Source organism: Mesoplodon bidens, assembly GCF_964165515.1.
Source record: "Mesoplodon bidens genome assembly, chromosome: 10".
NCBI lineage: Eukaryota > Metazoa > Chordata > Mammalia > Artiodactyla > Ziphiidae > Mesoplodon > Mesoplodon bidens.
In genome coordinates, this window is record NC_138172.1 from 41,451,988 (window position 1) to 41,475,174 (window position 23,187).

At 42.7% G+C, this 23,187-nt stretch overlaps 1 protein-coding gene across 1 annotated transcript in view; it reads left to right on the forward strand.

The window, feature by feature from the left end:
* The window catches only part of LRRC2 (leucine rich repeat containing 2), a 38,583-nt gene that overhangs the window by 7,953 nt on the left and 7,443 nt on the right, over positions 1-23,187 (forward strand). The window contains exons 2-6 of the mRNA XM_081245271.1: positions 3,729-3,872; positions 9,826-10,033; positions 15,035-15,191; positions 19,636-19,772; positions 21,368-21,513. Coding sequence (XP_081101397.1) covers positions 3,748-3,872; positions 9,826-10,033; positions 15,035-15,191; positions 19,636-19,772; positions 21,368-21,513 — 773 coding nt within the window. The 5' untranslated portion in view covers positions 3,729-3,747. The remainder of the gene's footprint in view (positions 1-3,728; positions 3,873-9,825; positions 10,034-15,034; positions 15,192-19,635; positions 19,773-21,367; positions 21,514-23,187) is intronic.

Here is a 23,187-nt window from a genome sequence, read left to right on the forward strand (position 1 = left end):
TTCGTCCTTTGAAGTGAACGCCATTGTTAACCTTTCTCAGTAAAGGACACTGGAGTGACAGTGTCGTAGGAAGAGGTTTCCTGCCTTTCCCAGGGTAGGATCAGCATTGTGGGACATCTACTGGAGCCTGCCCCAGTCATGGGCACAGAATATGGTCCCTTTGCAACCTGGCAGCCTTGGCTAGCAATAACTTTCTGCAGCTCTCTTGACACGGAAAACAGAGCCTTGTGTGGCCCATTTGCTCTGTGGGCCTCCTGCCCTCCTTCAGAAGGAAAATGGAGAATTTGCCAGTAGACCTCCTTTAAAAGAATTGTTAAGGGAAGTTTTTTTTTTTGCGGTACGTGGGCCTCTCACTGTTGTGGCCTCTCCCGTTGTGGAGCACAGGCTCCAGACGCGCAGGCTCAGTGGCCATGGCTCACGGGTCCAGCTGCTCTGCGGCATGTGGGATCCTCCCAGACTGGGGCACGAACCCGTGTCCCCTGCATCGGCAGGCGGACTCTCAACCACTGCACCACCAGGGAAGCCCCAAGGGAAGTTTTTTAGACAGAAAGCAAATGATACCAGAGGGGAACTTGGAACAATAGGACTGAAGGAAGAACAACAGATATGGTAAATATCAGGGTAGATATGACAGGCCAGCTTCCTCCTCATGAGTTCTTTGAAATAAGTTTGATGATCTGAAGCCATAAATCTAACACTGACTGATATAATACATAGCACAACTACAACATAAAGGTGAGAGCATAAGGGGACCTATATGGCAATAAGGTTTCTTTTTTATTTTAATAAATTTATTTATTTTATTTATTTATTTTTGGCTGAGTTGGGTCTTCGTTGCTGCTTGCGGGCTTTCTCTAGTTATGGCGAGTGGGGGCTACTCTTCTTTGCGTTGTGCGGGCCTCTCACTGCAGTGGCTTCTCTTGTTGTGGAGCACGGGCTCTAGGCATGCGGGCTTCAGTAACTGTAGCACTCAGGCTCAGTAGTTGCGGCTCAAGGGCTCTAGAGCGCAGGCTCAGTAGTTGTGGCGCACGGGCTTAGTTGCTCTGCGGCATGTAGGATCTTCCCAGACCAGGGCTCAAACCCACGTCCCCTGCATCGGTAGGTGGGCTCTCAACCACTGCGCCACCAGGGAAGCCCAGGTAATAAGCTTTCTGTATCTCACTTGAAGTGGTTAAAATACTGTTTCTAAGTAGACCATGATAAGTTAAGCATGTATCTTATACTCCCTAGGGCAACCGTGAAAAAGAAAAGACGAAGAAGCATAGTCAAAAACACAATAGAGAAAATAAGATGGAATAGTAAAAAATGTTCAGATAACACAAAAGAAGGCAGGAAAATATAAAAGAGGAAAACAAAATAGGGCTCAAACAGAAAATGCATAATAAAATGGTAGACCTGAATCTAAATATATCCTTAATTGTACTAAATGTGAATTGCCTAACCATACCAATTAAAAGACAGAAATTGTCCAAATGAGTTAAATAAGCGAATCAACAAGATTCTGTCTATAAAATCTCATATAGATTATAACCATATATTTAGGTTAAAAGTAAAAGGATGGAATCAAGAAAGTGAAAAGACAGCTCACAATATGGGAAGAAATTTTTGCAAATCATATATCTGGCATATAGGACTAGTATCTAGACTATATAAAGAACTATTATAACTCAACACTAAAAAGACAAATAGCCCAATTAAAAAATGGGTAAAGAATCTGAATAGACATTTCTCCCAAGAAGGTATACACATAAAAAGTTGCTCAACATCATTAGCTATCAGGGAAATGCTAAGAAAAGACAACCTTCACACTCACTGGGATGGCTACAATACAAAGAGAGATAATAACAAGTGTCAGTGGGGATGTGGAGATATTGGAACCCTCATACACTGCAGGTGAGAATGTAAAATGGTGCAGCTGCTTTGTAAAACAGTCTGGCAGTTCCTGAAAGGGTTAAACGTAGAGTTAACATATGACCCTCCAATTCTACTCATATGTATTTACCCAAGAGAATTGAAAACTTATGTCCACACAAAACTTGCACCATTTGCATCTTTGTCAAAAATCTCCTTTAGGTAAAAGAGTTTTAAGGGAGACAAAAGACAGTCCCAGATGTCAGAAATTAAAGGAAAGAGGGAAATCAACTGGGGTCAGTGATTTCAGCTCTTTAGACTAAACTTATTTTTTTTTTAAGAGACTTTTTTTTTTCCCAACAGGATGGAAATTTTATCTTATTTTATTTTATTTTTATTTATTTATTTTTGGCTGCATTGGGTCTTTGTTGCTGCACATGGGCTTTCTCTAGTTGTGTCAAGTGGGGGCTACTCTTCGTTGCAGTGCATGGGCTTCTCATTGCGGTGGCTTCTCTTGTTGTGGAGCACGGGCTCTAGCTGCGTGGGCTTCAGTAGTAGTGGCACGTGGACTTAGTTGTTCCACAGCATGTGGGATCTTCCTAGACCAGTGACTGAACCCGTGTCCCCTGCATTGGCAGGCGGATTCTTAACCACCGAGCCACCAGGGAAGTCCCTAGACTAAACTTATTGACCTCAAATGTTCTGCTGCATAAACATAAGCCAGTTCTGCCACTCATATTGGCAAGCCATTTGTGGAGAGCACAAACTTGAGTCAGAAGATTTAAATATTTGGTTTTGTATCCCCACTGACTGCTATTTAGAAGTGTCTGGAATTGGAACAGAGAATATTCAACAGCCTTACTGTTTGCCAACTGACACTCCGTGTATCTGTGCACATCAGGAAATGGATTTAGCCAGATTTTGATGCTGTAGGTAGGGGAAGTTTAAAACAATATATAGAAACTTATTTTACTTCGATAAGGGAGATAAGTATATCTTAGTGGAATAAATGTTGAAGTGCACTTTTATGTACTGATAATTTTTTTTTTGCAGTGAGCAAATAATGACTTAAAACAAATAGTAAATATGAGGTGGGAAAATAAAGAGAAGAGAGAAAGTTCACTGAGTGGGCTGAGAGTGAAGCAACCTGGATGCAAATCTTTTATTCACTTTCATTCATTCATTTACTCACTTAGTCTTTCAACAAATATTTATGGAGGGTCCACTATGTGCCACACACTGTGCTAGTTCTCACTAAGAGGTGATGACCAAGATGTACCTGAGTCTGACTTTCCTTGTGTTTGAGAAACCATATAAACAGAGATCAGCAGCTGTGAGGGTTCATGTCGCAGGGGAAACCTACAGGACAAGTGCCCAGGCTGTGTGGTCAGTCCCAGGAGGAAAAGTGCTCAGTGGGGTTTGGTACAATGCTTGGTGCACTTAATGGTGGCTGGTGTTTAGCCTCAGATAACTGGTGTGTGTGTGTGTGTGTGTGTGTATCTTCTAATTAACTAATCAAACTTACCTCTGAGTATGTTACAACCTACTGAGAAGATCAGATGCCAGTAAATTCAATAGAATGGGGAACCACAAAGCTTGAGGGGGGCTTTGGGAACCCATGTGTCAGCTGAGGGGTAGAGAGACAAGTGTGACATTCTAGAGGAGAGGACCCCAGTTGAGTGCTGAACTTTAACTTACAAACAAGAGTACTCTCAGACCCTAAGAACATTAGCAACTGCCATCCTGGAAGAAACAAGGCATTTCATCATTATTGATGAAATTGATTCACTCATATTTTATTTTAAAGTTCAAGTTAAAACTATTTTCTTCTGTGTGTGTATGAAGCTGACATATATATATATATAATTTTTTAATAGGTAACTTCATGCTCTTAAAATGGGGCATAAAGTGGTCGTATTCGACATTTCTGTCATCAGAGCCTTGTGGGAAACTCGTGTCAAGAAGCACAAAGCCTGGCAGAAGCAGGAGGCAGAAAGGCTCGAGAAAAGCGCATTGGAAAAGTATGTGTTCTCTGTACTTGTTCTGTAGCTCTTTAGCGAATAAGACAGGCTGCATTTGTGTTGTGGCGGGGGATGCCTTTCCTCCGAGATTTCTTCCTGTCCATGACACTTGCTCATTGGACTTCAGAATCTTCACGCTGTTGCCTACAATGAACATTCGATTACTATAACAGTAACACTCATAGCTATAAGGACCCACATACATTCCAGGTACTGTGCTAGGCATGGAAAAGACAGCAATGACACGACAAATTCCTCTACAGGAAATTCTGAAAGACCGCCTAGCTGCCCTCAGCAGGCTGATGCTGTCCACCCACGTGACAACATGAGGCTGCTCTATGTCCTGCACTCAGCTCTCACCTGTTGAGCTGAACGTTAGATAAGATTCATTGTGTTGATGCAATTTTTGTTTGGATTGGAATGATGTGGTTTGACTCCTGTCATACACTCATGAAGTATGAGTAAAAGAGAGTTACTGTGTATATGAAAACTAAGTTGAGGGCTTCGGAAAAACTATGTGTGTGATCAGTATGAACCACCCAATTGAATTAACACTGTACAAGACGGATAAAAGTACAATGAGCTAGAAAGGTTGCACATTCAGGTGGCTTTGCACGTCTGTAATTTTTATGCCCTGTGAGGAAACCCAAACTGGAAGTCTTGGATGATGTGTTATGGGTGTGGTTTATATTAGAAAGGCAGAGTGGGATTCTAATTGGCAGACCCATTCTCAAAGGCGGTCCATGACCCTACATCAAATTGGCAAATTGTGACATATGTCTATGCTTTAGGTTAAAAACAAAATGTGTAGGATATGAATGTCTCTTTATTCTTGGTTCTCCACTTCTATGAACTATTTTGATCAAACAAATACCTATTCTGATCATGCTTGATAATTAAGCTGCTACTGTAATTATTATGCTACTGTAATTAAGCATCACAGCTGTTCCAGGTGGTTATAATTATCCCCAGTCTGAAGACGAAGTTAGGACCTAAGTAACTTGCCCAAATTGACAGGGCTGGTAAATGGAGGATTTGGCCAAACCTTTCCCCCTATATAATGCTGTAATCACAGATAGCTGGACTGTCTTTTCACTTGCCACTAATATGAGATTATCCACTATGACATGAATCTTAAATTTAAGAATTGGAACCCTCAGACCAGGCAACACCCATGGCAGAGGATCTTAGGGATCTACATGAGCATGAATTACACAAGGTCCCAGGACCCTATGAGCCCAAAGTGGTTCTCAGCCCTGCTCCAGCTTCCTCCCACCCCCAGGATCTGGGGTTACTCTAGGGTGGGACAACTTGCTGAATGGGGACCCAAGCCCTGGGAGGTTTATGGAGGTGTCTGTAGCTGAGGTAACCCCCTGTGGGTTCTGGGAACAGCAGCCACCTGCAGGAGCTTCGGTCTGAGAACCGTGCCCTGGAAGCCACTTTGCAGTCGCGCTTGACTCTTGATCTCTGTCTTCCATCGTGGTGCCAAATGGCTTTGTGTCCACATTCACACGTCTCATGTACACAGGGTTGGTCCTGCATTAGGCTCAGTGCCATAGGGCTTGTGCTGTGCCTTATCTTAACCTAAGACAGAAAACTTCTTGGGAATTTGTTAGTGTTTTCTAGCTCAAGATATGAAAAACAGCCACCAAACTGGCTGGGTGGTGAGGAGGAACTGGGAGGGTGGCTGGAGGAATGTGATGTTCAGGAAGAAGCATTAATTTCCCAGGACCTGCAAAAATGAATGTAGTGAATTTACCTTTTTCTGGCAGGTATTTCTGAAGTTTCATAATATGATTTATACTGTTGTTGTTAGGGCCATTTGAAGGTTACCCTTTAGTTTCTCAAAATTTGTTTCCTGGGCTTCCCTGGTGGCACAGTGGTTGAGAGTCCGCCTGCCTATGCAGGGGACACGGTTCGTGCCCCGCTCTGGGAAGATCCCACATGCCGCGGAGCGGCTGGGCCCGTGAGCCGTGGCCGCTGATCCTGCGCGTCCGGAGCCTGTACTCCACAACGGGAGAGGCCACAGCAGTGAGAGGCCCGCGTACTGCAAAAAAAAAAAAAAAAAAAAAAAAAATTGCTTCCTGTGGGAAAGTTAATATATACATATATATATATATATATATTTTAATTAATTAATTAATTTGGTTGCACCGGGTCTTAGCTGTGGCAGGTGGGCTCCTTAGTTGCAGCATGTGAACTCTTAGTTGAAGCATGCATGTGGGATCTAGTTCCCTGACCAGGGATTGAAACTGGGCCCCCTGCATTGGGAGCACGGAGTCTTAACCACTGGACTATCAGGGAAGTCCTGAAAGTTAATGTACTGATGAGTGCTTTGTATAAAAGGCAGTTATCTGGTTAATTTAAATGTACTAAACCAGGCAAAACTCTTTAGCTTGTTCTGTTACCTCACTTCATGGTATTTCATTTTGTAATACTGTATTTGTTCCATGAGGTATATACCAACACTTAAAAGTTTTGAGTACAGAACATCACTCTACTTGAATGAAACTCAGTCATTTAGATGGAGAGATAGAGATGCTTTCGTTAGGCTCTAAGTGAGGAATTTTTCATCCAGTGAGGCTATTTGCCATCTAGACTAAGATTGTGGGCTCATTTCCTAAGGAAAGAGTATTTTATTTGCACACTTACTGATTTAATTAATAGAGCTCTAATGGCATTGTTTTGTATGTTTATCTTGTATTTGAAATACTACTAAAATTGACTTAAGGGGATGATTATTCAATTATATGGGCGATAAAGTATAAAGACAATGACATTTTATTTATGTTAATTACTCTCAAGGAAGAGACTGGATTTGTAAAAATAGTTTATATTCTCATTGTGACTTTCTCTAGGTTTCAAAGGGACTAAGACATCAAACATTTAAAACAGAAATCCAAAAAAGATTTGGTATTTAACTATTTTTTAAGTAGTGCATCTAATTTCCTTTTTCCCTCCACTTACGTTGGCTGTACCAAGATATGTGAAATAGTTACATCAATTTGTAATTTGTGATACAGGAAAGATGTGTTGGGTAGGGCTTAACCGGTATCATTTCATTACCTTGCTAGACTCTACCTTCAGGTTCAGTTTAAGAAATGAAGAAAGAAAATTTAGAGACATTAATCTGAAAAGTGCTCACTGAATACAAGAACTCGCTGTGGCTGTGCTGCTGGTTGTGAAAATTCTGGGAGGATTTCTTTTATTATTTCAATCAGTGTCTTGGATCTAGGGTCTGCCCTGTATCCCTGACTGCTACAGTCAGAGCTAGAGTTACAGGTAGATATTTAAACTTATTTTTATCATATGGTATTAAAAATATTTAAATTACACAGAAGAGCTAATAATGAAAAGCAAATCACCCCAAGCCCCTGCTAGTATTTCCCAGAGGAGCTCACTTCTAACTCTTCCAGCACTTTCTCCTGGTATTAAATTCCTATTTCTCCATATGCTAGTATTTTAACATTTGTCTGTTTTATTACATTATTTGTAGACTTCATATGTAGATCCTGAAGCCCCAGGTAGTTGATTACCCAGTGCTTTTCCCCAGCTCAGCAACCTGTGACTAGGACCTAGGTAGGGTAGTAGCTGTGCTAGCTAATGCCATCAGCAAGATAGTCTTTTTCAAGTGCTCCTGTTCTCTTAGATTAATGGCAAGCACGAAACTCCACTGGTACCTGAAGTGGTGTCTGAAGAGCAAAAAGTCTGATTAAGGGGGAATCATTTGCACATAGTCCTGGGGAACCAGCCCTGCAGAAATCTGGGATCAAGAACTCCAGGTAGACATAACAGCAAGTGCAAATACCCTGAGGCAGGGGTTTGCCTGGGTGGTTCAGGGAAGAACCAGGAGGCTAGAGTGACTAGGCCAGAAAAAGTAAGTGAGGGTGCAGTAGTGGATGAGGTCAGACAGGCAAGGGGAGCGCACAGATCCGCAGGGCCTTGTAGGCCATCGTGAGACATTTGCTTTTATTGGGTGAAATGAGAAACCAATGAGAGGTATGGGCAGAGGCATGACATGGTGTGACTGACACTGTCACAAGCTCACTCAAAATGCTAGATGAGTTTAGACTGTAGGGAGGCAAGAGTGGTGCCTACATGAAGATGCTGGTGACTTGGACCAGGATGGGAGCAGTGAAGGTGGTGAGAAATGGTCAGATTCTGGTAGAAATGACCCTATTTGTTGATGGATTTGATGTGAGATATGAAAGAAAGCACAGAGTCAAAGATGACCCTGAGGTTTTTGACCAGAGCAACTGGCAGGCTTTTTCTAAGATGGAGGAAAAAGCAAGTTTTGCAGGTGAAGATCAGGAGTTTGGGTTGGAACATGTAAATTTGGGGGATGCCTTTTAGATATTCAGGTGGAGATGCTGGGAGGCATGGAGGCTGGATTCATTGAGGACGTCTTGGCTGGAGACATATAATTGCACGTCATCAGCATATAGATGTATTTAACACCAAGAGACAAGAATGTCTGTAGACAAGAATGATTTGTATTACTATCAATTTTCTACAAGTTAACTTCAATCTCTGCCGAGTTGTAAAATAGCTTAGTCAACGACAAAGGTGCATACCCCTACAGGATCAGATAAAATCCACCAAGTCTCCAGTATTCCAGAAAAAGGATATCCACCCGTCTCTTGCTTTTTTCAGCCTTACATTTCTTCTTACAATTGACAGTGCCTGGTAGTCCAGGCCAGGACTTTCCACATGCCCAGTCCTCAAAGATGTTTCTGCCCCAGACTCTTTCCTCTGTTCCTGCCCCTCCTGACCACTTGGCTCCTGGGCTTTCCTGCGACAACAGAGCCACTGTGATTCTAGTGCACTTTTCCTTCAGGTACCACCTGAGAGTTTCCATACAAGGACTGACCCTCTACTACAGGGTTTTTTGTTTTGTGTTGTTTTGTTTTATTCAGCATTTGTATTGCTTCAGGCCCTGTAAAGACCAAGGCTGCATCTGCAGCCTGTTTCTAAAAGAGTCCTCTTTTAGAAGCCTGGGATCCTGCCTGTCACCAAGTCCCTGAGTTGGGCTGAGTAGGGCCCAGATGCCTTCCTGAGTGTGGAATGCTCCAAGTTCCTATCCAAGGCAGGCTACCTTATTTTGAGACAATGTCTCTGTGTGATAGATTTGAAGGAAAACCACAACAAACCTTGTTTTTGTACCACATAGGATGTTAACCTGTTAAAGGCTCCAAGCAGATATCAAATCTCTACATGGAGAAAGGCCCCCAGGTGCAAAACACTGTTCTAATGACTGCGTGAGCATCTGGAGGGCAGCAAGACGTGGTCCATCATGATGGAGCTTATGACCAAGCTGGGGGGATAAGACAACTATAAAATAATATGTCAGAGAAGTAGCAACAGGAAGGTGCTGGGAGTGATGGGGAGGCTGAGGAGTCCTGGGCCAGCTCCAGTGTCAGATTGGAACTGGAGTTTATGAATAACAGGTTCATCTGTAGGAGTGAAGTTTCCCAAGGTGGCTGATGGATGACCTTCTAAAGTCTAATTCTATAAACTGGGGCTGCCTGTATATTTCTATCCATATGCTCCTGAAAGATCATCAGATTCCTGTGGCCTTGCATTTTTAAAAAATTTGGGTGTCACCTCATAATATCAAGGGATATTGTAATTAATCAAAGGCATAGGTAATTTTGGTAAAAATTTTAGCCATGTTAACTCACCTCCTCTACTTTTAAAGTCAGATTTGCTAATACTTCACAACTCTGAGGGTTTAAGATTCCCCCGCACCCCATATCCACCACAGCAGAGGAAACAAGAAAGGAGGGGCGGGAGAGGGGGCGGCAGTGGAGGGGAGGGCTTGTCTTCTGCTGGGAAACTGCAGGTGATGAGAAGGACTGCGCTTGCGCTTGCGCCCAGGTGGCCCGCCTGACTTCTCCAGGCAGGTGATGGCGATTCCCCAGGAGATAACCGAGACCTCTGCTGCCCGTTTTAGGATAAAGGAGGAGTGGAACTTCGTGGCCGAGTGCAGAAGGAAGGGCATCCCGCAGGCTGCGTACTGCAGGAATGGCTTCATAGACACCAGCGTGAGGCTTCTGGACAAGATTGAAAGGAACTCCCTTGCAAAGCAGAGTGCAGTTTCCAAGGAGAGAGACAAACGGAGCAGTGAGTTTGTGCTTGAACTTACGGGGGAGCACTGGAAGGTGAGTCCATGCGTTTCGGTCCCTACAGCACGCCGAGGCTCTTTGCAGCGCTGCGGCCGACGTCTGCTGCTAGGCTGAGCTCAGGCCGTTGCCCTTGGCCCAGTGCGCGCTGTTGCTGTTGTCTTTAGAGAGCTTTCGTCTGGATGCGGAGGAGCCATTGCCGGCTCTGAACCAGGTTCTCGCGTCTTTTCCGCGGTGAAAGACTGTGCAGTCTTGAAAAGAGCAGCGGGATCCCCTTGGATCCTTCCGATGCTGCGAGGGACTGGGACCCCAGCGGCTCCTCAGGATGGCACAGCCTTTACAATGCTTGATTCTGGGAATTCCCTGGCGGTCCAGGGGTTGGGACTCCACGCTTCCATCGCCGAGAACGCGGGTTCAATCCCTGGTTGGGGAGCTAAGATTCTGCCAAGCCGCGGAGTGCGGCCAAATAAAAAAACAAAAAAAACCCACGTTCGATTCTGCCGCCTCCTCACCACCCCTCCCTGCCCACTGAAAAGAACTCCTTGCCTTCTTTTTTTTTTTTTTTTTAATGCTCCGAGCACTTGACTTGCCTAACACCCCTCTGTGGGCCGTGACTTTGCTGACTTGTCACAGAGTGTAGAGCCGCAAAGGAATTTCGCAGACCCTTCAGCCAGTTTTCCTCCGAGTTTCTGAGGCCAGGACAAAGATGTGCCCTCTTTCTTGCCTCAGGTGTGTACAGGTGCTTCCTGCTCGCACTCCCCCAGGTTGCTGCTGGCTTGGAGAGGCATCTCAGGGTTGCTTGTGCTCTGATGTTTCTTGGTTGAAGCAGCACATGGTGTGTGTGCGCTGGGTAGCGGCACAAATGAGCTCGGGCTATCATTCCGTTCAGTGGGACAGAGTTGTCTGGGACCTGCCCTCCATCTCTTTTTATCCCACCATTTTGTGGCTGAAAGGACTCTGGACTAGGAGACCATATATTTTGGGTGATCCTTTCTTGGCCGTGTGACCTGAGGCTGTTTGCTCCATTTGTATACGTTTTATCTCCTTCCCTGTTCAGTGGTGCTAATGCTTGCCTTGACCCCCTCTGAGGGCTGTTGTGAGGATTAAACGAGCGGATATTCTGTGACACTGTCTTGTTAGCGACACAGCCCTATAAAACTGGGAGAGACTATGACTGAAACCTCTTTGGTGGTCTTTCTCCCGCATCCGCATCGTTGAGATCAGTGGATACTGATCATGGATACTGCCTTTTCTGGGGCAAGAAGGAGGGCCTGTCTGGATTTCTAATTAAATACTGCTGGTAAATCATTCTCGTGTGCCGTGGTCAAACACGATCCCAGCCCGCTTGGGGAACCTGTTGAGTCCTCTCCTCTCACAGCACCTCTGGAAAACCACTTTAAAGGGCATTTAGTGAGTGCCTAGTGTGGTCGGGGGATAGGAAGAGGGTTATGAGTCAGCAGGCTAGGGAGACCCCAGGGTGAACTATGTGGATGTTGTCTTCATTACTTACAGCCTTCTTGTCCCTTGCATTCGGTTCCCTGAGCTGGTACCTTATCCTCATGGGTACCCACCGAAGGCAAGATTCTGGGGCCTCAGGCATTCATTAGTATGAATTTCAGTTGCTGTTTTCCTTCCCCAGAGAGATTTGTGTTTCGGTCTTGCCTCTACTTAAGGAGTGAAAAGCTCCATTAAAGGATGTTCGCCGTCTTAGAGTGCTCACGGCAGCGAGGGAGTTCTGGCCTCTAACATCACACCAGGCAGCAGGTCTGGCCTCTGCAGGAGGTCAGCAAGAGGTGGACAGGGTGGTGGACCTTCTGGGGCCTTGGGAACTGGGCGGGGAGAGCTCCCCTGGGGTTCCTTGGAGCAGCTGTGGGGCTGTGACCTATGACTTGGGTACCCGATTAGGATGGGGGTGTCGGGGGTCAGGCATTCTTTGTGAGCTGGAAGCCCCCAGGCCCTGGGCACTGCTCTTTCAGGGAGATTTCTCTAATTTTACTGAACAACTTTTCAATAGAAAATTTCACTTCTACTGTCAAGTTTTTAATTTCCAAGAGCTGTCTGTTTGTTTTGTGAATGAATGAGTCCTGTAATGTGGCTTTATATTTCTACTTTTATGGATGAGTCTTAAATTTTCCTTTAAAAATTTTGTCCTGTTTTCATTTCATGGGGGCTGTTCTTACTTATCTTGGGATTGATAGCTTTTTTTGGAGGAAGTTTCCATCTTTCAGAGTCTCCTTTTTCTTTTTGGGGTGTTTGTGTTGGTCTTGTATGTTGGGACTCTCTGGGAGGTCTGGAGACATGGGGTGTCGGGAGCACTGAGAATCTGGAAGCTCCAAGTGTGTGTCAGGTGAGGGCTTCGTTTTTGGAGGGCGTTGCTATGGAGCCCCATGTCTCCAGCACGTTCCCCCCACCCCCCGCCCCAGGAGTGCATATTTATGATTTGCCTGCAGCTGGTGAGTGCCCACAGAGGATCCTCTCACATCCTGCAGGCAGGGTCAGGCCTGGCAGTCAGTGCTCTGGACAGAGAGGAGGGCTGGGTGGGGAAGTCTCAGCATCCATCACTCATCCTGTGGTTGCTGCCTCCCTCCCTAGATGTGCTTGATGGTCCCCAATCCAGACACTCTGTTTAATCCTTCAAGTGGATAAGCCTCAGTCTTCTACAGGGGCAGTAGTTCTGTGACATGGATGGGGAGGCAGAGATCTGGCCCTAGACTTTGAATTTGACCTCCTTCTTTTAGCCCTGCCTTCCGCTCTCACCTCCAGACATGCCTGGCTCTTCCACTTCCTGAGCCTCAGGAGCCTCTGGTGAGAAGTTCAGGTTGTGTCTCATTGTTCCTGCTGCTGCTGGTCTAAGGTTGAGCAGATCAAGGGAGGTGGGTTACCATCTTCCAGTTTTCCAGCTACCAACATTTTCCGGCTGTTGCCTCCCTTCTCTTTCTCTTTGCCCTCTGTAAGGTTTATATCTTCAAAAAATAATTCCTTTACTGTCATCTTTCATGGAATTTTAGAGAGGAGCAAAAGTGTATGTGTTGTGTTCAATCTGCCATCTTTACCCTGTTCCTTTTATGTTTATTTAACACGCTATCTTAAGATTTTCCCATGTTATTAAAAATAGTTATGGATATAATTTTAGAAGACATAATAACCTTTCCAAGTGTGCCATTATTGGAAGAGCAATATGAGAGAAGTTATTTATGAGACACGATAATTGCAAGCTTCAAAAGAGAGAGTGTTTTCATGCCGCGGAGCGGCTGGGTCCGTGAGCCATGGCCACTGATCCTGCGCGTCCGGGGCCTGTGCTCCGCAACGGGAGAGCCCACGACAGTGAGAGGCCCGCGTACCGCAAAAAAAAAAAAAAAAAAAAAGAGAGAGTGTTTTTATGACTTAGGGTCAGCTCCCTGGTGCCCCAGCTCGTCATCTTGTCTCAGCGGCAGGAAACCCATCTGATCTGGTGTGGGTTGCATTCAGATCAGGATCAGGTGGTGCCGAGATGCGTTTGCCAGGCCCAGGTGCTGGGGGCAGTCACACAGGGCCCTATGCTGGGAGGGACCCTGTGCTTGATGTAATGCTCTGCTGTCACCATCTTGAAATTCTTAATTTTTAGAAGGGGCCTGCATTTTCATTTTGTACTAGTTCCTGAAACTATGTAGCCTGTCCTTACTCTAAGTGACCCATTTAAATGTCTTTGTGTTTCAGTGTCCCTCTTTTAAGTGGGCCTTAATCATGCCCACTCTGCCTATCTTCTGGTACTGTTACGTGAAAGCATGTTTAAGGTGAAAGTACTTTTGCAAGTTAAAAACTTAATCCACATATCCAATAGCAATGATCATAAAGCCCATTACAAGCACTAGGTACCAAGCAAGGGTCACTGTGGACCTTCTGATTGCTACCTCCACCCCACCCGACCTCTCCCCTGTACATTCCTGCCCCACTTTGCTGATGATGTGCTGTGGTCAGCTCCATGAGGTCAGGGGACATGCATGTCCCTCAGTGCTCAACACACCTTGTTGCAGTGGGGACTCGTAATCCTGTGAAGTGAATTTCTTCACCTGGACAAATAGCCCCCTCTAAAGCCTTAAGCACTTCTCAACACCTTTACAATTTTATCCCAGAACACTAGAGCCAGGGGAGACCCTGGATACGGCCGAGTTCCTCTCTGTCACTTCAGAAGTCAGGGCCCAGGGAGGCGGTGCCCCTAGAACATGGCTCGGCATCCAGGTCTCCACACTGTCCTTCTGGGCTCTTTCCCTGTTAAAGATTCATAAAAACATTTAGAAATTTGGCACAGCAAGTATTAGGTGTTTATCAAATATTTTAAAAAGCGATTAGTTTCAGACCTGCCTGATTCCTTCTTGTATCTCTAGTGCCAAACATGAGTCTGCCTGGACATAACATGGCTCAAAAGATGTCTGCTTGATACAAACTACTATATATAAAATAGATAAACAACAAGATCCTACTGTATAGCACAGGGAACTATATTAAATATCTTATAATAAACTATAATGGAAAGGAATATGAAAAGGAATATATATATTCTTTTATGTATAACTGAATCACTTTGCCATACACCTGAAACTAACACAACATTGTAGATTAACTACACTTCAATAAAAAAAAAGATGTCTGCTGAAAAAAAAAAGCAATTAGTACAGAGGAAGGGAAATGCAGCACACATTTTAAAATCTAAGACGTGGCCAGATTTTATTTTTAGAAAATGTTAAATCCATATGTTGTAAATAAATAATACATGTGTGGCTTTGGGTGGGAGCCTGGTTGTCAGTGTTCACTCGGCATTTGACTTTAATAGAATCATGAATTCATGGCCCTTTTGAAATTTGGCTAGTCTGCTAGTGTGAGATTAATGACATCGGCAGCATCTTGCTTTCTTTTTTGGAATGGCTATAGAGCTGGCAGTTAAGCTCTCTCGCCTCTTGTTTTTGAAATAAATGCACATTTTCCTTGGCTCTGTGTGCTCTGCCTCTGAACTCCGACATACGGAGGAGCTAGTTCTGATCGATGGGATCCATTCTATTCCAGGAGCTCCCGGATTCCTTGAAGGAGCAGACGCACCTGAAAGAATGGCACATAAGCAATACCCTGATTCAGATCATTCCTAAGTATATCGAGCTGTTTCAAGCCATGAGGATTCTGGATCTGCCAAAAAACCAAATCTCCTGTCTTCCAGCTGAAATTGGTATGTTGCTTAGCTGGAGCCTTCAGGCCCCTTGTCTGGGAAGCAGGCAATACTGAGAATTCTTCCTCCTCCTGCTGCCGCAGGAAGTTGCTGGGCCGGGCTGTTTTGGGTGTTCCCAGAGCTGCTGGTTCGTGGCGTCCCCTCTGGATGTTGATGCCAGGGTCTCATCTGTGTAACTCAGCAGTACTGACATCTGGCAGTTTCTCAGAAACAAGTGTCATGAGTGAGCGGTGCTGTGTTTAGAAACTTTTTGTTTTTTCTTCCTTTTAGTTTTAGAAATGCAAACATGCAATAGTATATTTATTGTAAACATGAGACACAGTATATTGTTCCCACATATTAGTTTTAGAAATAAACATGCAATAATATATTTATTGTAAACATAAGATAACAGTATATTGTTCCCACATATTAGTCCATTGATAAGTTTAGTTTAGCTTATTGTATTAATTTGATCAAGGTTCTATTATTTTCAATCATTTTGTTGTTCACTTGCTTCACTGTAAGTGAAGTCCACAGCGATCATCATCACTGTTTCTCTTTGTCTTGTGTGTGAGGCACATAGTTGTGCTGGGCATATAGTTGTTATGATTCTTCTAAGACACTCAAGTCTTCTTGGAGACATATCATCCCCATAAACCTCAGTCATGAGCAGGGCAAAATAATTAAACATTCTAGAAAGAAATAAAATGTAAAGTCAACTCTCTCAGTAAGGATTGTTAACAGTTTCCTGGGTGTCAAAATTGTACACACAACCCATGTTCTTCTAGATATCTACATTGTAGCCATATCTATTTATAAATATGTGTTAAAATATATATGCGTGTTAAAAATATTTGTATACACATATGTTAAAGTATATGCACGCTAAACATATTTACATACAAGGGCTTACAGCGTGTTCTCCAGCCTAAGCCTTGTTTCCCCTTATCATACCATGAAGGTGGGGGTGGACTCTAGGGTCAGGCTGCCTGGGTCTTTCACTTACTGGCAGGTCACCTTAGGCAGGTCACTCACTGGTTTTCAGTCTCCCTATCTGTAAAATGGGGATAATAATCGTACCTACTTCACAAGGTTATTGTAAGGATTAAATAGTTAATACAAAGAAAGCATTTAGAGCAGATAAACCCCCAACATTTGCTAGCCACCTCCATCATCATCATCGCCTTTTTCTTAAGTTTTTTTTTAAATTTTACTTTATTTATTTATACAGCAGGTTCTTATTAGTTATCTATTTTATACATGTGAGTGTATATATGTCAATCCCAATCTCCCAATTCATCCCACCACCACTCTATTGTTGTCTTTACATAAATGTTATTTTTCAATATCAGAATATCCAAACTTTTGTCATTCTCCCTAATGGCTAAGTGATGATTACGGCATGATTTATTTAACTTGTTCTTCAAATATTTTAAATTTAAACTAAGTAATTAGATACTAGATCTGAGACTCTGAAGGTACGATTCTAGTCTGACTTTGAGTAACTTGGGCAAATACTTTAAAAAAACTCAGCTACAGGATGAGATAGTCAAGAAAGAGGACCATGGGAATGAAGAGTTTTGAGCTCTTTTCTGTTGGATGGCTGTATTTTGTAAAGGAGGTGGAGTTGGATCTCTTACAGTGCTGTCTTAGAGAACTACTGAGCATTGGCTGAGCAGAGGGGCTGCGGGGAAAGTGGTCACCAAATGGGATGTTCTTTTTCTCATTATCAGGACAATTATTTCTGACATTTGACATCAAGGAATTAAGCATGGCAGTGGGTGGTCCTCTTAACTCCTTTGTGGAACTCCTGAGAAAGTATCATTAAATGGGTTTAAAATAGCTAATTATTGAAATCATTTAATAATGTTTACTCAAATAATTTCAAGTACGTAAATTTCTTAAGGTATTCCTTGGGCTCTAGAAACAAGAAGCCTCTGGACAACAAATTGTGCCTCAGTTGGGTTATATTCCCCTCACTGGAAATTAGGTCTGAGGGCCTTGGGAGAATGAGCTATAAGTAGGGAGATTTCATTTCAGTTGGAAAAGATCCTGGAACATTCTAGGAAGGGATGGACTCATTAGCTATTTAGAAATATAACGTGCTGGAGCTATGACACCTGTCTTAGTCTGTTCAGTCTGCTTTAAAAAAAATACCACAGACTGGGTGGTTCATAAACAAAATAAATTTATTGCTTGCAGTTCTGGAGTACGAGATCAGGGTGCCAGCATGGGGGGCTGAGGACCTTTTTCTGGGTTACAGACTTCTTGGTGAATCCTCACATGGTGGAAGGGGCCAGGGAGCTCTGTGGGATCTTTTTACAAGAGCATGAATCCCATCGTGGGGACTCCACCCTCATGACTTTATCCAAACCTGATTACCTCCCAGAGACCCCACCTACTAACAACGTCACCTTTGGGCATTAGGATTTCAACATACAAATTTTCAGACCATAGCAGTGCCTTAAAAGTTTTATTTTAGTTTTTGTGACATGGGACCCTTGTCACACCAAAAAACTGTTTTTTCCAGAACCTCAAGCTCATGGTGCTTGAAGATAATGCTGTTCACCACGTCTGATGGAGACAATTGAGCCCATCTCAGATGAATAATGCCAAGTTCTTACCAGGATGTTTCTATAATGAGATCAGGCATTGTGGAAATAAGTGGCATGGAGAACAACAATTTGAATACAAACATATATAATTTCTTAGTGTCTATACATTATTAAAATGTTATATTTGAGACAGACTTTCTAAAGCTATTGCTTTTCCTTTGAGCTAGGAAAGTTACTTTTTCTTTGAGCTAGCTAGAAGGAGCTCATATACAGCTTTCTCTCCAGTTACTTCATCTTCTCTTTGCATCCCCTCATGATAAACAAATGCATATACAGTTGGTATAAATGTGTCCCTAATGCAAATGCCTCCATCAACCAGATCAGGTAACTCTTTAATAGATAAGTTTACTCTCCTGTGTCTGGAAACTAGACAGCTTTGAACATTCACACCATCTATGCCAATCTTCTACTTTCCTTATTTAAAGAAGGATTGTGCAATACACTGTCTTACCGAAGCTGGGGCTGTGGTGATCATTAGTCTGATCACATGCTCTCCAGTCCTCCCCAGAAAAGCAGTCTTTCCTTATTTTTTATTAGCCCCCATATCCATCCTGCTATTTTGACACCAATAGCTGACTGTAAGGTTGCAGTGTATACCAGGTGGGTAAGTTAGAGGGGCCACTGATTTCCACAGCATCACCATTATCTTCTAACAGTAAGACCACCAAAGTTGACTCAGAAGTGGCCCTGCCTCCAATATACTGTCTTTGTATGTTTCCCTTTCTCATTCATAAAATGGCAGGAGGGCTTCCCTGGTGGCGCAGTGGTTGAGAGTCCGCCTGCCGATGCAGGGGACACGGGTTCGTGCCCCGGTCCGGGAAGATCCCACGTGCCGCAGAGCGGCTGGGCCCGAGAGCCATGGCCGCTGAGCCTGCGCGTCCGGAACCTGTGCTCCACAACAGGAGAGGCCACAACAGTGAGAAGCCCGCGTACCGCAAAAAAAAAAAAAAAAAAAAAAAAAAAAAAAAAAAAGGCAGGAAATTTGTATTTTGAGTGCCTGCTCTGCAAAAGGAAACAATAATTTTGGTTTTCTAATTCTTAAAATTAGGTTAAGAATGTTAAGGTATTCAATGCCTTAGAACATGCGTGACATGATTTTTGGAATATTAAATATATTTACTCTTGTGCTAGTTTCTGGTTTGGAACTGGTCATGTATTTATTCAATCAAGACAGAATTGGGATTCAGTGTTTCTCCATCAATCCAGTTATTGCCTGATATTCTTAGTGTGTTCGCTTCCTGCCTGTGAAATGGACTTAGGCTTTTTTAAAGCATATTCTTTAGGAAGCACGATACATCATAATTAGTAAATGCAAATCTGAAGCCAAAGATAAATGAATTACATGCAGCCTATAAACAATGACTCCTTGTTTGAGTCATTTAGCACGTACATAGAGGTCCGTGTATATTTCAGTACCTAGCTCACTTCCCATTAGAGTCCACCAATAGGCCATAGCTTGTCACTGTGCTTCCTAGGAACTGGACCATTTCAAAGCCATTACCTGTTACTTCATTCATCATGTGATTTCAAAGGGGTTTGCGCTCTGTGGGTGCTGGGCCCTGACCCAGTCTACATAGGGGACAAATCCCCCACACTCACCTAGCCTGTAGTTTCACAAAGGGTTAAACAGATAAAGAAAAAGCAAAAAATGCTCTGCAAGGACCAAAATGCTCAGGATAAAAGATGAGCAGACATTCAATCAGAGTGCTTAAAAAACAAACACAGAATTATGTTTAATGCCTTTCCCACCATCATTTATACAAATGTTTTACATCTTCGTTTTGCTTTTTGTCCTTAAAAGACCTTAATGGACCTACACCATGCATGTTGTTTTTTTCTGATGACAGGTCGTTTGAAGAACCTGAAGGAACTCAATGTGTGTTTCAACCGTCTGAAGAGCATTCCTCCAGAACTGGGAGACTGTGAAAATCTAGAGAAACTGGATTGTTCTGGAAATCTAGAATTAACTGAGCTCCCCTTTGAAGTAAGAAAGAAAATGTTTGCACTATGATTTACTTTTATTTGGTTTATGACATGGAATGATCTGTAGCATGGGGAAGAATTTTAAAAGATGAAATTCGTTTTTATTTATATCACTTTTCCTGACATTTTAATCACCCTAAACCAGCTATTATCAAGTCTTTAAAAATGTTCTTACACTTGGCCACAACCTGAATTTAAGTTCAAAAAAGCTATCAAAGGAAAACTAGGCAAAAAATCCTATTTTCATGCAATATATTTTTATTTAATGCCTATTTAATATATGATGCCTGTTGTCTGTAATGTAGATCCTGATTTATTTATCCATAATGGAGGAATAAATTGAAAACCGTTGGAAATAAATAAAGGGGATACAATTTAAAAATGTATATACTCGTAACAAAACTTATAGATAACTAAAGCAGTTCTACAGATAGGATTTGAGAAGTCCATTAATTTAAAAATATCCATTAGTTTCTTTTTGTCTGTATTCATTGGGGAAATGATTTTAAATTACTTTTCTGATAAAACAGAACATATGAAAGTGAACAGTTTTTATTGCCAGATAAAACTCAACAAGGTTCTTGTGCTTGAAGAGAGAGAGATGGATCTCACAAATTCTGCTGGTAATGAATAGGCTAAAAATAGTATTGCTGGTGAGGCTCTGACAAGGCCGTGGCCACTGATTCTATCTAGTCCTAGAAGGCGTATTCTTCTCCTTTCCTGAAAACTTCCAGGTGGGAGGAAGACGCCACTTCCACTCTTAGCACCCATGTCACCCAGGAAATCCTGGGCAGTGGTCCCGGTGAGGGTGCACAGCCAGGACTCAGGATTCCCCACACAAGCTGCTTGTTCTCCAGTCCTCCCCATCTGAGAGAGGGGCCCAGTCCTCTCTCAGATGTGCAGGCTGGAAGCAAGCAAACTCACCTTTGACCTCTCTTGCTCCCATGCCCCATGTCCACTCCGTGAGTAAGTCCTGCTGGGCATGCCCTTCAGAGTAACGGGAGATTTCTGATCATTTGCCACATCACTTTACCAGTTCACATGTGAGTCTTCTGAAGATTTGCCAAAACCCATTAAGACAGTCTTCCCCAGGTCATCCTACTCTTTGAGGCTTGCACTTTCTGTCTTCTCTGACTTTGCACATGTTGTTCCCCACCTGGAGTTTCCTCCCCTACCTTTCCATCTGTCAGGGAACCTCAGGACCCAATTCAAATACTCCATTCTCTGTGAAATCTTTCCTGACCCCTGACCCTCACCTCACTGTGATGTTGGGCAGATTAACCACTTCTTTCTTTGTGTTACTGAACATTGCAAATTGGAAACTTCACACTAGTTCTTACTAAATAAAATTGCATTGCTTGTTTATGAAAGTATAAACTCCTCAAGGGCAGCCACTGTGTGCTTTTCATCCTAGCACCCTCAGCGTGTAGCACAGTGAATGACACCTAGTAGATGCTCAACGTACATACTATATTGATCTTATTTGCATATGTTCATAGAAATGCCTTTGGGAAGAGACATCAATCTCAAAATTATTAGTTGAACTTAATTCCCACTCTTAAAAAGTAATTCGAATATTTTGTTATTCCTTCCTAGTTAAGTAATTTGAAGCAAGTTTCATTCATAGATATCTCAGCAAACAAGTTTTCCAGTGTCCCGATCTGTGTCCTGCGGATGTCTAATTTGCAGTGGTTGGATATCAGCAGCAATAACCTGAGTGACCTGCCACAAGACATAGACAGGTAGCTACTTGCATTCTGAAGGTGAGGTATATGAATTAGTCACTAACATTTTAAACACACATAACACGTGAATGTTCTCTGAGATCAGCTAATTTTCCAGAGTTTCTTGTTTCCAGGAAATCAGTTTGATTCTTTATAGAATAAGACAATTCCCAGTCTGCACCATACATATACATGTACAGTTGACCCTTGAACAACGAGGTGGTTAACCTGCATGTAATTTCTAGTCAGCCTCCGTACCTGGGGTTCCTCTGCATCTGTGAATTCAACCAACCATGGACCCATGCAGTACTGTAATGTTTACTACTGAAACATATCTGCATATGAGTGGACCCGCACAGTTCAGACCTGTGTTGGTCAAGGGTCAACTGTGTATATGTATATATATATATATATATATATATATATATATATATATATATATATATATATACACACACACACACATACATATATATATACACACACACACATATATGTGTGTGTGTATACATATGTATGTGTGTGTGTATATATATATATATATATATATATATGTATATATATAGTTTGAACACATCTTTAATTTACTTTAGTTCTCAATAGAATGGAACCATTAACTTTCCTTTCCTCCCCAGAAGTAGAAAAGTAAATTTATTATGTATGGAATCAAAACATATTATTCTATTTGGGATATCAGGATAATTTTTATTAGTTTCATTTACTGTTTTGATTGATATGCTTAGTAATGTCTTCAAATTATATCCTTACAGCTATTTCTTGTTTAAAAAGTAACTATTATACTAAATCATGTAAGATTCCTTCATTCATTCATTCTACCAATATTACTAGGCAGGCCCAGAGAGTGGGCTGGGTTCAAAGTGATAAATGAAACAAACTGTCTGGCTTCTTGGAATCCACAGTCTTCGTTATAAAGTAGCATAAGAGGGCCTCCCTGGTGGCGCAGTGGTTGAGAGTCCGCCTGCCGATGCAGGGGATACGGGTTCGTGCCCCGGTCTGGGAGGATCCCATATGCCGCGGAGCGGCTGGGCCCGTGAGCCATGGCCGCTGGGCCTGCGCGTCCGGAGCCTGTGCTCCGCAACGGGAGAGGCCGCGGCAGTGAGAGGCCCACATACCGCAAAAAGAAAAAAAAAAAAAAAAAAAAAAATAAATAAATAAAGTAGCATAAGTAAGCTATTGGGACATAGGAACTGAAAATGGCTTGGTCCTGAATGCTGTCTCATATGACCTTTCTCTACTCCTGGTACATATGATGTGTATGGATGCTTTCCTGGTTTATGAGGCTAAGTGGGAATTGTTTTAGTTTGAAACACAAGGGGAACTTTGTGGTATATTTTGTGGGATCAGTCAAAATTTTGCAAATGAATGAAAGAAAAAACTAGAGAGAGGGGCACTGAATTAGAACAAAATGGAAAACAGAGTAAAACATATTTGGAGCATATTTTTCTCATTTCCTTTTCACTCTGCAGGTTTATTCCTGTTTTAAAGTTAAAATATGATGAGAGAAGAGTAACTGTTTTCAAGACATACAAAAGGAAATATGTTGCCCAAATTTGTTTATTCTCACTCCAACTCTAATATGATTTCTTTCCCATGACCTGTTAACCCTTGGGAATGCAGTAGACACTTGAATATATTGATTTTTTAAGTTCCATCTTGGCCTACTGTATATTG